This window comes from Symphalangus syndactylus, chromosome 14 (genome assembly GCF_028878055.3).
Source record: "Symphalangus syndactylus isolate Jambi chromosome 14, NHGRI_mSymSyn1-v2.1_pri, whole genome shotgun sequence".
NCBI lineage: Eukaryota > Metazoa > Chordata > Mammalia > Primates > Hylobatidae > Symphalangus > Symphalangus syndactylus.
This window is the reverse complement of record NC_072436.2, coordinates 51,733,248-51,745,349: the sequence shown is the minus strand read 5'-3', so window position 1 is coordinate 51,745,349 and position 12,102 is coordinate 51,733,248. Positions and strand designations below refer to the sequence as shown.

The following is a 12,102-nucleotide window of genomic DNA, read 5'->3' as shown; positions in this document are numbered from 1 at the left end:
TTTTAAATTGAGCATTTTAATTGCTGGGAAGACATTATAGAATTCTATTAGATTCTCCTCATGGCATCTGCCTTTTTAGCATGTTATTAGATTATTTCCAACTAAAAGATCGGTGAAAATGTCTCAATCACACAGTTAAATGCATTTTGAAATACACAATTCTCCTTTGGAGATTTCCAAAAATCCAAAGGAGATCTGGGGAAAAAAAATATGATACTTACTATAATGCCGATTTTTTTCCAAGTCTTCTAAAGGAGATTTGGAAAAAAAAATTGGAAAAAAATGTACTCCTGGAAGTATAGTTTTTTAGGCTTGGGTTATGCCTGCCGCAAACCTTTGTGAGAATGGAGATCTCATATCCTGTTTCCACTTGGCTAAAGTTTCTTATTAGTCCAATCTGCCAATGGATTCTCTTGAATATTTTAAACAAGAATGTCATGCACAATTCACTCTTTTTCATTCTAGTATTTATACTATTTCCTCATACTCTCATATTGCAATAATAGTGACAGCATTTTCTCTTATTCTTGAATTTAAAAAGCATGTGTCTAATGTTTTAACATAAAATATGTTTGTTGTAAGTTTCTGAGAGAAAATATTTATCAAGTTAGATGATTTCTCTCCTATTCCTAGTTTTCTCTAAGGACTTTATAACAAGTAGGTGTTGAATTTTATAGACTGTTTTCAGCATCTGAGAGATTACATATAGTTATCCCCTTCAACCTGTTATGGTGAATTACTCTGAAAGATTTGTCTAGTACTGAATTATCCTTATGGTCCTAGTATAAACTCTTCTTGGTCTTAACTCTTATTACACTGCTGGACTCAAAATACTAAGAAACTTAATTAGGATTTTGACATCTATATACATATGTAAGACTAGCCTATACATTTTTTTTCCTTGTGCAAGCTTTACCTGATTGTGGTGTCAAGATTATACTAACCTTATTAAATGAGATGAAAATCTTCCCACATTTTTCTATGATCTGAAATAAGATGGAAATTAGTCATTGAAAGCTGTAAAGACTTGCTTGACCTTAGCGCCTTTTCAGCAGAAGAGAATCCCTGAGGAGCATTTCAATTTTTTTATAGGCTTTTACTTCTTCATGGATAACTTTTGATAATTTGTATTTTCCTTAAAATCATCCTTTTTATATAAGTTTTAAAATCTTTTATAAATATCCTTTTATATCCGCAATGATGCTTCTTTATTCCTTAGGGTATTTATGCCTTGCTTTTTCTTCAACACATTTGTCAAATATTTGTCCCCTAATGGTCTTTGTAATGAATCAGTTTCTCACCTGTTAACTCAATTTTTTCTGTTTCACTAATATCTTGTTCATTATTCCTTTGCTCATACTATCTTTGTGTTAGCTTAATTAATCTTGATAAATCTTCTGGTGTTAGAAATACATTTCATTAACATTTATTTTTAATCATTCTTTTCTAATGAATACATTTAAGTCTCTACTCCTCACATTCTAAAGGGTGCTTTAACTGAAGTCCAAATTTCATAAAATTCACTTCCCATCTACACTTGATCTTAGCCAAAAGGCCAAGAAACAATCACTTCTCATCTAGACACTGAATAAATCACTGTTTTCTTTGTTGACTTCCACCATTTGGCAATATTTGTGAGGACAGCACTTCACAATTTAGTATTTTAAAACACATAAAATAAATGCCTACATTTTTTCTAAGGATTAAACCTTAGGCTTAACAAAACTAAAGGAATTCTCCAAAGATCCCTCAAAACTAAGTGGAAGAGGAAGTGCAAATTAAAAGTCTTTGTGTAGAGAAAACATATGGAAGAAAAATGTACATATGTACTTTCCAAAGAATTGATGCAAAATTTCAGTAGGTTCACCAACTAACCCCTCTATGGGGAAATGTCATAAGAGGGCAGCCTAAGACCCAGGCTTTGAGAGGAAAAGAAGAGATGTCTACCACATTTGTGTTTAGGGTTGACCAAAGGCTGTTTTCCAACTGCAACCCAGAGCCACTGTTGTACTAGGAGCTAGGGTTACTGCTATAAAATCTGTCAAATGTGTGCAGTGGTGAGAAATGAATTACATGTTATTTTAAACAAGTTAAATGAGCCAGGCGTGGTGGCTAACGCCTGTAATCCCAACACTTTGGGAGGCCGAGGTGAGAGGATCACTTGAGGTCAGAAGTTTGAGGCCAGCCTGGCCAATATGGTGAGACCCCATCTCTACTAAAAGTAAAAAAATTAGTCAGGTGTGGTGGAACGTGCCTGTAATTCCAGCTACTTGGGAGGCTGAGGCATGAGAATTGCTTGAACCTGGGAGGTGGAGGTTGCAGTGAGCCAAGACTGTGCCACTGCACTCCAGTCTGGGTGACAGAGTGAGACCCAGTTTCAAATAAATAAATAAATAAATAAACAAACAAACAAACGGACACATAAAGCAATAAAAACTGGGTAGTGTTCTCTATGAAAAGAAGGAATAAGTGGCAATACTCCTCAAAACCTATTTATTCAAATTGCTGGAAGACTGTAATTACAGAGTCAAGTCCACAAATCTTAGGTGTATATCTTCAGGCTTTACATATGTACCCGTGCCATCATCATGCAGATCATTCTCAGGGCCTAAGAAGGTTCCCTAGTGCACTATTCCACTTAGTGTGCCCCTGCTAAAGGTAACCGCCATTCTCACCTCTGTCACTTTGGATTACTTTATCCTGTTTTCTAACTTCTATAAATGGATATTTATAAATGGAATGTACTTTTTTGTATCTGACTTTTCACTAAATTATCATTCTGTGAGATTCATTCTTATTGTTATATGTCTCAGTAACATGTTTAATCTTTAAATAAAATTTAAAAATTGCTGTGTAATGTTACACTGTATGACTTGTTTTATTTACTCATTCTACTAGTGATGAACAATTGAACTGTTCCCCAAATGTTTCTGGCATATATAAATAAAGCTGCGATGAACATTCCTGTACACATATTGTGATGGACGTAAGCATTCATTTTTATCTAGTATATACTCAAAAGTAGAAATGCCACATCAGAGGTTGTACGAGTTTAGCTCTAGCAGGTGCTAACAAACACATTTCTTAAGTTGTCGTACAAATTTATGCTTCCACCAGTAATTTAAGAGTTCCAATTGCTGCAAATAAAAACTAAGTATTGCCAGTTCTTTTCATTTCAGCTACTCTGGTGGGGATGTACTAACTTATTTTCATTTTAATTTGCATTTGAGCACTAATTATGTTGTGCAGTCTTTTAGATGTTAATTGCTCACTTTGAGATCTAGTTTTATAAAGCATCTGTTTAACTCTTTGCCTATTACGTAGTTTCAGCTAAAGTTGTTTCTATCAATGGTGTTAAGTGAGTCCTTACTGTGTTTAGACAGATCGGCTTTTTCTTTTTGAATCATAGGCAATATTTATTACGCATTAGAGGTCTCAGTAAGATATTTGTATGCTCATCCCCTTCTCACTCTTTTGGAGGCCTCTGAGGAACAAAAGTTTTATGGTTATGCTTTTTGTGTCTTATTTAAGAAACAACTGCCTACCCCAAGTCCTTGAAAACAGTCTCCTATGACTCCTAGATACTTAATTGTAATTTTGTTATATGATGTGAGATAGGTATTCAGGCTTATTTTTTTCCATATAAAAAAGCAACTGACTCTTTTTTCCCCATTGAATTTTTCCCCATTGAATTCCATTAGCATCTTTGTAGAAAATCAAGAGACTGTATATGTGAGAGTCAGTTTCAATGTGTCTACTTTTAAGCCAATACAATGCTGTCCTAATTACTGCAGCATTATAGTAAGTATTGGTATCTGCCAGTGTAAATCCTCCAGCTTTGTTGTTTTTCTTCATTGTTGCCTTGGCCATTCATCAATTTCCACCAAAAACATTGGCTAGGATTTTCTCTGAGATAGCACTGAATTTACCATTCAATCAGCAGAGAACTGACATCTTGCCAACACTGAGTTTTGCAATCCATGAAAAAAATGATATATCTATCCATTTAAGTCTGCTTTAATTTCTCTCAGAAATGTTTCATGTTTTCAGTGTATTGAAATGAAATTTTCAGTGTAGAGGTATTAAACATCTTTCAGATATTTCAGGATTTATTCCAAGGAATTTGTTTACATAAATTGTTTAAATTTTTTTTCCTATTTGCTTTTTTCTAAGTATATAGTTATCTTCGATAACCTCTATATTGACCTTGTAGTCAGCAATCTGGATAAATCATTTATAATTTCTAATAGTTCCTACATTCTTCTGGAGTTTCCATGTACGCCAGGTCATCTACAAATAATGACAGATTTTGTTTTATCTTTTATTTTTCCAATCTTAATACATAGCTATCTAGAATCTCCAGTGAAATGCTGAGTGGCAGTGAGAATAAAACACTGTTACCTTCTCATTCAATGGGAAAACATTATTTCATCATTAATTATGATAGCTGCTATCTCATTTTTGTAGACTTTTAACAAATTAAGAAAGTTCCTTTTTATTCGTAGTTTCCTGAGAGATGCATCATATCATTTTTCTTTTTTCTGTAAAGATGGTGAATTACATTGCTTGATTTTTCCAGGATTAAACAAAACTTAACCTGCTTGTTACTGATGTGATATTCTTTAAGGATATCAATGGATTCAGTTTGCTAATATTTTGTTTAGGATTTTTGCAACTATATTCGTAAGAAACATTGGGCTGTATTTTTCCTGTCTTGTTACTGATTTTGACTCCTTTATTTCCTTCTTTGTACTCTCTTTGGATTCTATTTGCTTTTCTTTTCCTAGCATCTTGAAATGGAAGCCTAGAGATCACTGACTATCAGCTGTTCTTTTGTAGTATGGGCATTTAAAACAGTAAGTTTCCCTCTAAGCACTGTTGCATTGCATCCCATAGTGTTTGATATTTGCATTTTCATTATCTTTCAGGCAAATTAGAAAATTTTCTGGCCCGGTGCGGTGGCTCACACCTGTAATCCCAGCACTTTGGGAGGCAGAGGCAGGTGGATCACGAGGTCAGAGATCGAGACCATCTTGGCTAACACAGTGAAACCCTGTCTCTACTAAAAATACAAAAAGTTAGCCAGGCGTGGTGGCAGGCGCCTGTAGTCCCAGCTACTGGGGAGGCTGAGGCAGGAGAATGACACGAACCTGGGAGGCAGAGCTTGCAGTGTGCTGAGATCGTGCCACTGCACTCCAGCCTAGGCAACAGAGTGAGACTCCATTTCAAAAAAAAAAAAAAGAAAATTTTCTAATAATTATTAGAAATTCTAATAATTCTAATAATTATTAATTAGAAAATTTTCTACTTTATGTTGTGATTCATTTTACCCATCATTATATATAAATATATTGCTTAATTTCAAAATATTTGAAGATATTCTATTTATCTGCTATTTAATTTTAGTTTAAGTCCACAGTGTTTAAAGAACATATACAGTCGATTTTAATGTTTTAATATTTATTACGACTTCTTTCATGGCCTAATCCAGCAGTTGGCAAACACAACCACAGGCCAACTCCAACACTCTGCCTATGGTCATGGGAGCCTAAATGGCTGTGTTTTTGCAGTAGTTGTATGTAGTGACACATATTAATTAAATCAAAGTGCTGAAGTATGTTGTATCTATATCCTTACCTATTTTTCAATCCTTACTTTATCAGTTACTAAAAGTTTTGTTCAACATCTCCAATTATTTCCCCTTTTGCTTTTGTCTCCTTTTGTTCTCTCCATATGTGTGTGTGTACACTTGTTGTTAGGTGCATAAAAATTTAGGCATATTATTATACATTTTTTTTCTGTTGAACTGGCCCATTCATCATAAATGTCTTTATTTCTTCTAATATTCCTTGCCTTAAAGAATACTTTATCTGATAGTCACTTTGCCATATCAGGCTTTTTTTTTTTTTGGTCAGTCTTTGTTGCTATCCTACTAATTTTAACCCCTTTTTGTGTTCTTACACCTAAAGTTTACCTCCTGTGTAAACAGCATGTAGCTATACTTCACTTAATCCAATCTGCCAACATTTAGTTTTTAAATGGAAAATTTAGGTCTTCATATTTAATGTAAATTAAATCCCCATTTTTCTATTCCTTTTCTAGTTGTCCCACTTATTCTCTGCTTCTCTATTCTTCCCTCCCATTTTCTTTTGGATTAATCAAGTATTACTTTACTATTCCACTATAGCTTTTTAATTTTACCTTCCTATTGGTGGTTACCCAAGACAGCAGAATATGCAAACCTGATTTAGCAGTCTACTTTAATTAGTACTGTTACTACCTCCAAAACAGTGTACAAAACATACAACAATTTAACTGTATTTACCCATTCTGGCTTTGTACTATTGCCATATCTTTCACTTTTATGTATGTTACAAATACCACAAGATATTATTATTGTTATTTGAAATAGTCAATATTGTCTTATATTGTTACACCTTCTAGCACTCTTTACTCTGTGCATTAGTTTCATGCTTCCAAATGGATACTCTTCCTTTAGCCTGAAGACTTCCCCTCAGTATATCATGAAATGCAATTCTGATGGTAATAAAATCCTTTAGCTTGAGTTACCTCTTTGGTTTAAAGCACCTTGATTTTGTCTTCATTTGTGAAAAATATTTTCAGCTGGGTAACGAATTCCAGCTAGGTTTTTTTTTTCTTTCAGCACTTTAAAGACATTATTCCATTATCTTCTAGCTTCAATAATTTTGTCTAAAAGTCAACTGTCGGTCTTCTATGATTCCTTCGAAGGAAATATGTCCTGTCTTCTCTAATTGCATTTAAATTCTCTTTATCTTTGATTTTCAGGAACTGACTATAATGTACTTGGATGGGTTTTGTGTGTATGTTTGTGTGTGCACTTGTGTCCACCCTGTTGGGCTTAGTGAACTTTTTGATTCAGTGATTTAAAGTTTCTCATCAGATTTGGAAAATTCTCAATTACTTTTTTCTTTAAATATTTCTCTTGCCCTTCCCCTCTCTCTTCTTCCAGGATTCCAATTTCATAGATGTTGGAACTTTTGTCTGTGCCTCACATAACTCTCATGCTCTCTTTCATTCTTCTTCTGTGATTCAGTTTAGATATTTTCTGTTAACTTGCTTCTGAGTTTTCTCACTCAGACTTCTGATGTGTGCCATCTGGTTTGTAATAAATCTAATTAATTCTCAACTTCAGATATTGTATTTTGAATTTCCAGAATACCCACTTGGTTCTTTTTTATAGACAATTGTCTTCTGAATGCTTTATATTTTCATACATTTATTTACTTACCTCTTTTAACATACGTACTAGTTATTTTAAATTCCGCTCATAACTTATTGGCCAAAAGTAGTCACATGGCTCCACCTAATCACAAGTGGACCAGGAAGTGCAATCCTACCTTGTTTGGGGAAGGTATAGAAATAGACCAGCACTAATGACTACCACACTTGGCTAAGGTCGCATAATAAATAAGTATCAGAAGCCAGGTGTGGTGGCTCATGCCTATAATCCCAGCAGTTTGGGAGGCTGAGGCAGGCAGATCGCTTGAGGACAGGAGTTGGAGATCAGCCTGGACAACATAGTGAAACACATCTCTACTAAAAACACACACAAAAAATATGAGGCACGGTGGTGCATGCCTGCAATCCCAGTTACCTGAAAGGCTGAGGCACGAGAATCACTCTTGAACCCAGGAGGCAGACGTTGCAGTGAGCCGAGATCATGTCACTGCAGTCCAGTCTGGGTGACAGAGTGAGACCTTGTCTAAAAAAAAAGGCCAGGCACGGCAGCTCACGCCTGATATCCCAGCACTTTGGGAGGCTGAGGCGGGTGGATCACAAGATCAGGAGATTGAGACCATCCTGGCCAACATGGTGAAACCCCGTCTCTACCAAAAATACAAAAATTAGCTGGGCGTGGTGGTACGTGCCTGTAATCCCAGCTACTCAGGAGGCTCAGGCAGGAGAATTGCTTGAACCAGGGAGTCGGAGGTTGTAGAGCCACGCCACTACACTCCAGCCTGGTGACAGAGCCAGACACCGTCTCAAAAAAAAAAAAAAAAAAAAAAAGTCAAGCTTGGATCTAAACACAGGTATTTCTGATTCCAAACATTTGTGAACCTCTTTGTTTTTTTTTTTTTTACTACATGAAAACCTCTTTAAAAGGGATAATTTATTTTGAAATTAAATGTTTTCATAAAATTTTAAGCTAATCTTTGAATAGAAAAATGAATACATTCGATATAAGTTCTCATATGAATTTACTGAAATAGCTTATTTTAAAAACTTTTAAATTAGGTCTCATATATACACAGAAAAGCTAAAAATATAAGTATATAGTGCAATAAACTATTGCAAAGTGAACACACTTGTGTATCCATCCCCTAAATCAAGAAACAGAACATCACCACTACCCCACAGTTCCCTCTCATACTTCCTCACAATCACTATTCCCTTTTCATCCTCCCAAGGTAACCATTGTCCTTACTTCTAACATCCTACAGTAATTTTGTCTGTTTGGACTTACAGATAAATAGAATCATATAGTAAAAACGCTTGAGTCTGGCTTCTTCCACTTAACATTATGTTTGTGAGATGTGTCCACATTGTAGTTTGTAACTGTAGCTGATTTATTTTCTTTCTGTATAGTATGCTATGAAAACATAATCATATATTCACTCTTACTGGACATTTGGGTTGTGTGCACTTTTGGGGTATCTCTAACAATGACATACACTCTTGTATCTACTTGCACATTCTTTTGGGGACACATATGCATATACCTCTTTGAAACTATTTGGTCAAGGACAGGCTTAACATCTGTAGGTACTACCAAATATTTTTCAGGGGTATAATTTGCAGTCCCATTAGCAGCATATAAATATCACAGTTTTCATTTTTCTACATCTTCTCCAACATCTAAATATAGATGAAGTATTTCCGATGAAAATTTGGTGTTGGAATTGAGTAGTGCAGTAAATGCAAAATATATAATGAATTTCAAAGGCTTAGTTTAAAAAAGTAAAATCTCAATTATTTTTTAAAATTGAAGTCATGCTGAAATAATATTTTGGATGCATAGTGTTAAAAATTGCTAAAATAAATTTCACCTGCTTTTTTCACCCTTTTAATGTAGCTACAAGAAAATTCCAAATTATGTGTGGCTTACACAATAGTTCTAATTGGATAGTGCTGCTCTAACACCATCAATACCTAAATTAGTAGAAAACTAAAAAATATGCCTGTTAAAGTGTGGATATGTTGGTTGCAAAAACTACAGAATACTCGTTAGAAAAGCTGAGTTAAGTGCTCTATTCCAGCAGAGAATATCCCAGTTTAGATACAGATATTGAGCACTTGTTAAATATTTGGATCTTTTTTTTTTGCAAGACAAAATTGAATGCTAGTCACTTTATAATTTGTGCCTTCTAAAAGGGAAAACCTTAATCCTAAGTTTAAAATAAAATGCACACTGACTATAGCATGGTAGAAGATTATTTTAGTAACAAGAGATTCAACAAGTCTTCTCTGCTAGTGCTTTAAATCGTACATGCCCTATTATAAAACCGGTGAAACCAGAAAGCAAACCGTCCTCCTCACACTGCCCAAAACAACTGCCAGTGGAGCACATACTCATATGTCAAAGCCAAAACGATGACAGAAGTTTGGTCTTCCTTTCAGCTAAACAGTGTTAACAGGTGGTGGTTGGGTGAAGGCAGGAGAGTGCCTGTTGCTGGCCTTAGGCCTCAGATAAGTAAGGGAATGACTGAATGAACAATTTAAAACTACACACACTAGTCAGTGTAACTATCTAGTAAGTTAAATACGCCATAACATCTAATGATGGCCTCTGAGACAGAGAGCAGGCTAGAACCGGAGCGTGTGACATGATTACAGCAGAGTGGAGGGGGTTCCTTCCTGGCTATATTAGCTGAAACCCAAAGCAAATCTTGCCCCAGCACAAGGCACCCCTTTCCGCGCCTCTAGCGTGTCAGCTATGTGCATTTTCCTTCAGGATGAGCAAAAATATTTCGTCATCCTCCCCACTCCTCAACAGCGCAGAAGGTGCCGAAAAGCAATTACAGGACCTTACAGAGCTGCTCCGGGGGCCGCGGGAAACTTACCAGCATCCTGGAAAAGACAAAACCAGTGGGGTGCACGTGGCCTCTCCTGGCTGCAGGGTGTGGCCGCCCCCACCTTTCACCTTCCCATCGTTAGGAAGCAAAGTGACCCCTAAGCCTGGACAAAGCTCTCGAAAGCCCAAAGCCTGTCGGGCCCACCGGCCAGCTCCCCACGCCGCTGCTGGGCCCGACAGGTGTAGGGGAGGCGGACCCGCCCCGCAGCAGACTCACCCAGCTCCAGGGCCTGGTCGCACCTGAGCAGCGCGGCCTCCGGCTGCTGCTGGCGCTGCAGGCTCCGCGCCTGGCCTGCCAGCCTGCGCAGCCGGCACTCGGCCGGGAAGCACTTTTCCAGCAGGCCGCTCAGCACCACGTTCACACGCCGCGCCTGCGGCCGCGCGGGCCCCGGCTCCACGCAGCGCTTGCAGACTGTGAGCCCGCAGGGCAGCGTCACCGGCTTATGCAGCAGCCGCCGGCAGCGCGGGCAGCCGAGCAGGTCGCGGGGCGCGCGGGGCTCCGGGGCCGGCCCTCCCTCGCCCGGCGCCTCGGGCTCGCCGCCCGGGTTCTCCGCGGACAGCGGCCGCTCACGCAGGCCCACGGCGCGCACCAGGCCGCCCGCCAGCTCCTCCAGCTCCTCCGGCCGCAGCGCCCCGAGCCGCGCGGCGCCGCGGAACGCGCCCAGGGCCTCGGGGAGGCGGCCAGCGCGGGCCAGCGCGTCCCCCAGCCTCAGGCACAGGCCGCGGTCCGGCTGCGCCAGACCGGCTAGCATGGAGCGAAAGAGCTCGGCTGCCATCTCGTACTCGCCCGCGCGGAAGGCCTCGTCGCCCTCCTCTAAGCGCTGGGCGATCGGCTCCGCGCGGTCGCAGCCAGGACACTGGGGCGGCGGCGGCGGCGGGACCGGCTCGGGGCTCATCACCGCGGGGCTGCGACAACGCGGGTCCGAAGCGAAGGCGAGGAGCAGGGAGGATGCGCTGCTGCTGGGAACTGGCCGGCGGGAGCGCGGTCTCAGCCTTCGCCAGCAGCCACGCGCGTCTGGGGGCGGCGCGCTGCGAGCGGCTGAGACCGCGGGCGGGGGCGGGCGCGGGCGCCTGGCTTGGGCAGCGTCCTCAGCGCGGCGTGGGCGGCGACCCTCGCAGGGCTGCAGCCGTTCCGGGGCGGGGGCCGGGACGGGCACCGCGGGCGCAATCTGAGCCCCTGCCCACGCGCGGCGGCCTCCCAGTCCCGGGGGCTTAGGTAACCCAGGTCGCTGCGGGAACGCAGTGACCGCGCTCTAGGTCCGCGTCTCCTGCGATGCTTCCCCTCTTCGCCTGGGGGCCCCTGCGCGACTGCGCGCCTCTCCTCTGCCCGCCGCCTCCCAGCAGAGGTGCCGGGCCCTGGGAGCAGGTGGCCTTGGCCGCGGGCTGCTGGCGCGCCGGCTCCGCGGCACCTGCTCTTCCCCAGAGGCCTGGCTGCCCCTACAACCTGTGGCTCTGCTCAAGCGAGAACCCAGGAAAAGTCACCAAACGCATCACGCATCTCTAGCTTCGACTTAGGAAATTGTCCTAAATGACTGGGGAGGCTGAAGTGGGCACCCAGAGGCCCCTCCTCAGCGAGCCTCTCTTAACTCTAGGCTGAGGCCTTTGAGAACTCATTTTAACAGAGAACGTGGAGGGCCAAGAGAACCAGATAGCAGAAGGAGGAGGGATTTGAGAAATGGACAATTGCATTGTGCCCTTGATTAGGAAGCAGAAATAGAATTATAAATAGAATTCTAATTAATAGAATTAGAATAGAAATAGAAAGTGTGCCCTAGCATGGAGTACTGCAGACATAAGTTGCTGGGGAGAGGGAGTTAAACGCTCCGCTGGTGTACAAGCAAGGATTAAATTAAAATCCTCTGTGCGCATTAACCGGGTTCAGAATTTCTCTTATATAGCCTATATATTTCTCCTATATAGCCTGCTCCCGTCTTTCTGTTGTCACAGTATCTGTTTTATCCTGTGTATTTGAATACAATAAAATGCAT

The 12,102-nt window shown here is 40.5% G+C and overlaps 1 protein-coding gene across 2 annotated transcripts in view; it reads right to left on the bottom strand.

Annotated features, from left to right (window-relative positions):
• LONRF2 (LON peptidase N-terminal domain and ring finger 2) overlaps window positions 1-11,101 on the bottom strand; it is a 48,785-nt gene extending 37,684 nt beyond the window's left edge. The window contains exon 1 of one of the 2 annotated variants that reach the window (XM_055243816.2): window positions 10,332-11,101. In XM_055243816.2, coding sequence (XP_055099791.1) covers window positions 10,332-11,010 — 679 coding nt within the window. In that variant the 5' untranslated portion in view covers window positions 11,011-11,101. Of the gene's footprint in view, window positions 1-944; window positions 1,766-10,331 lie in introns of those variants that run through there. The other variant, XM_055243817.2, reaches the window with a different exon arrangement.
• Window positions 11,102-12,102: the final 1,001 nt, after the last annotated feature.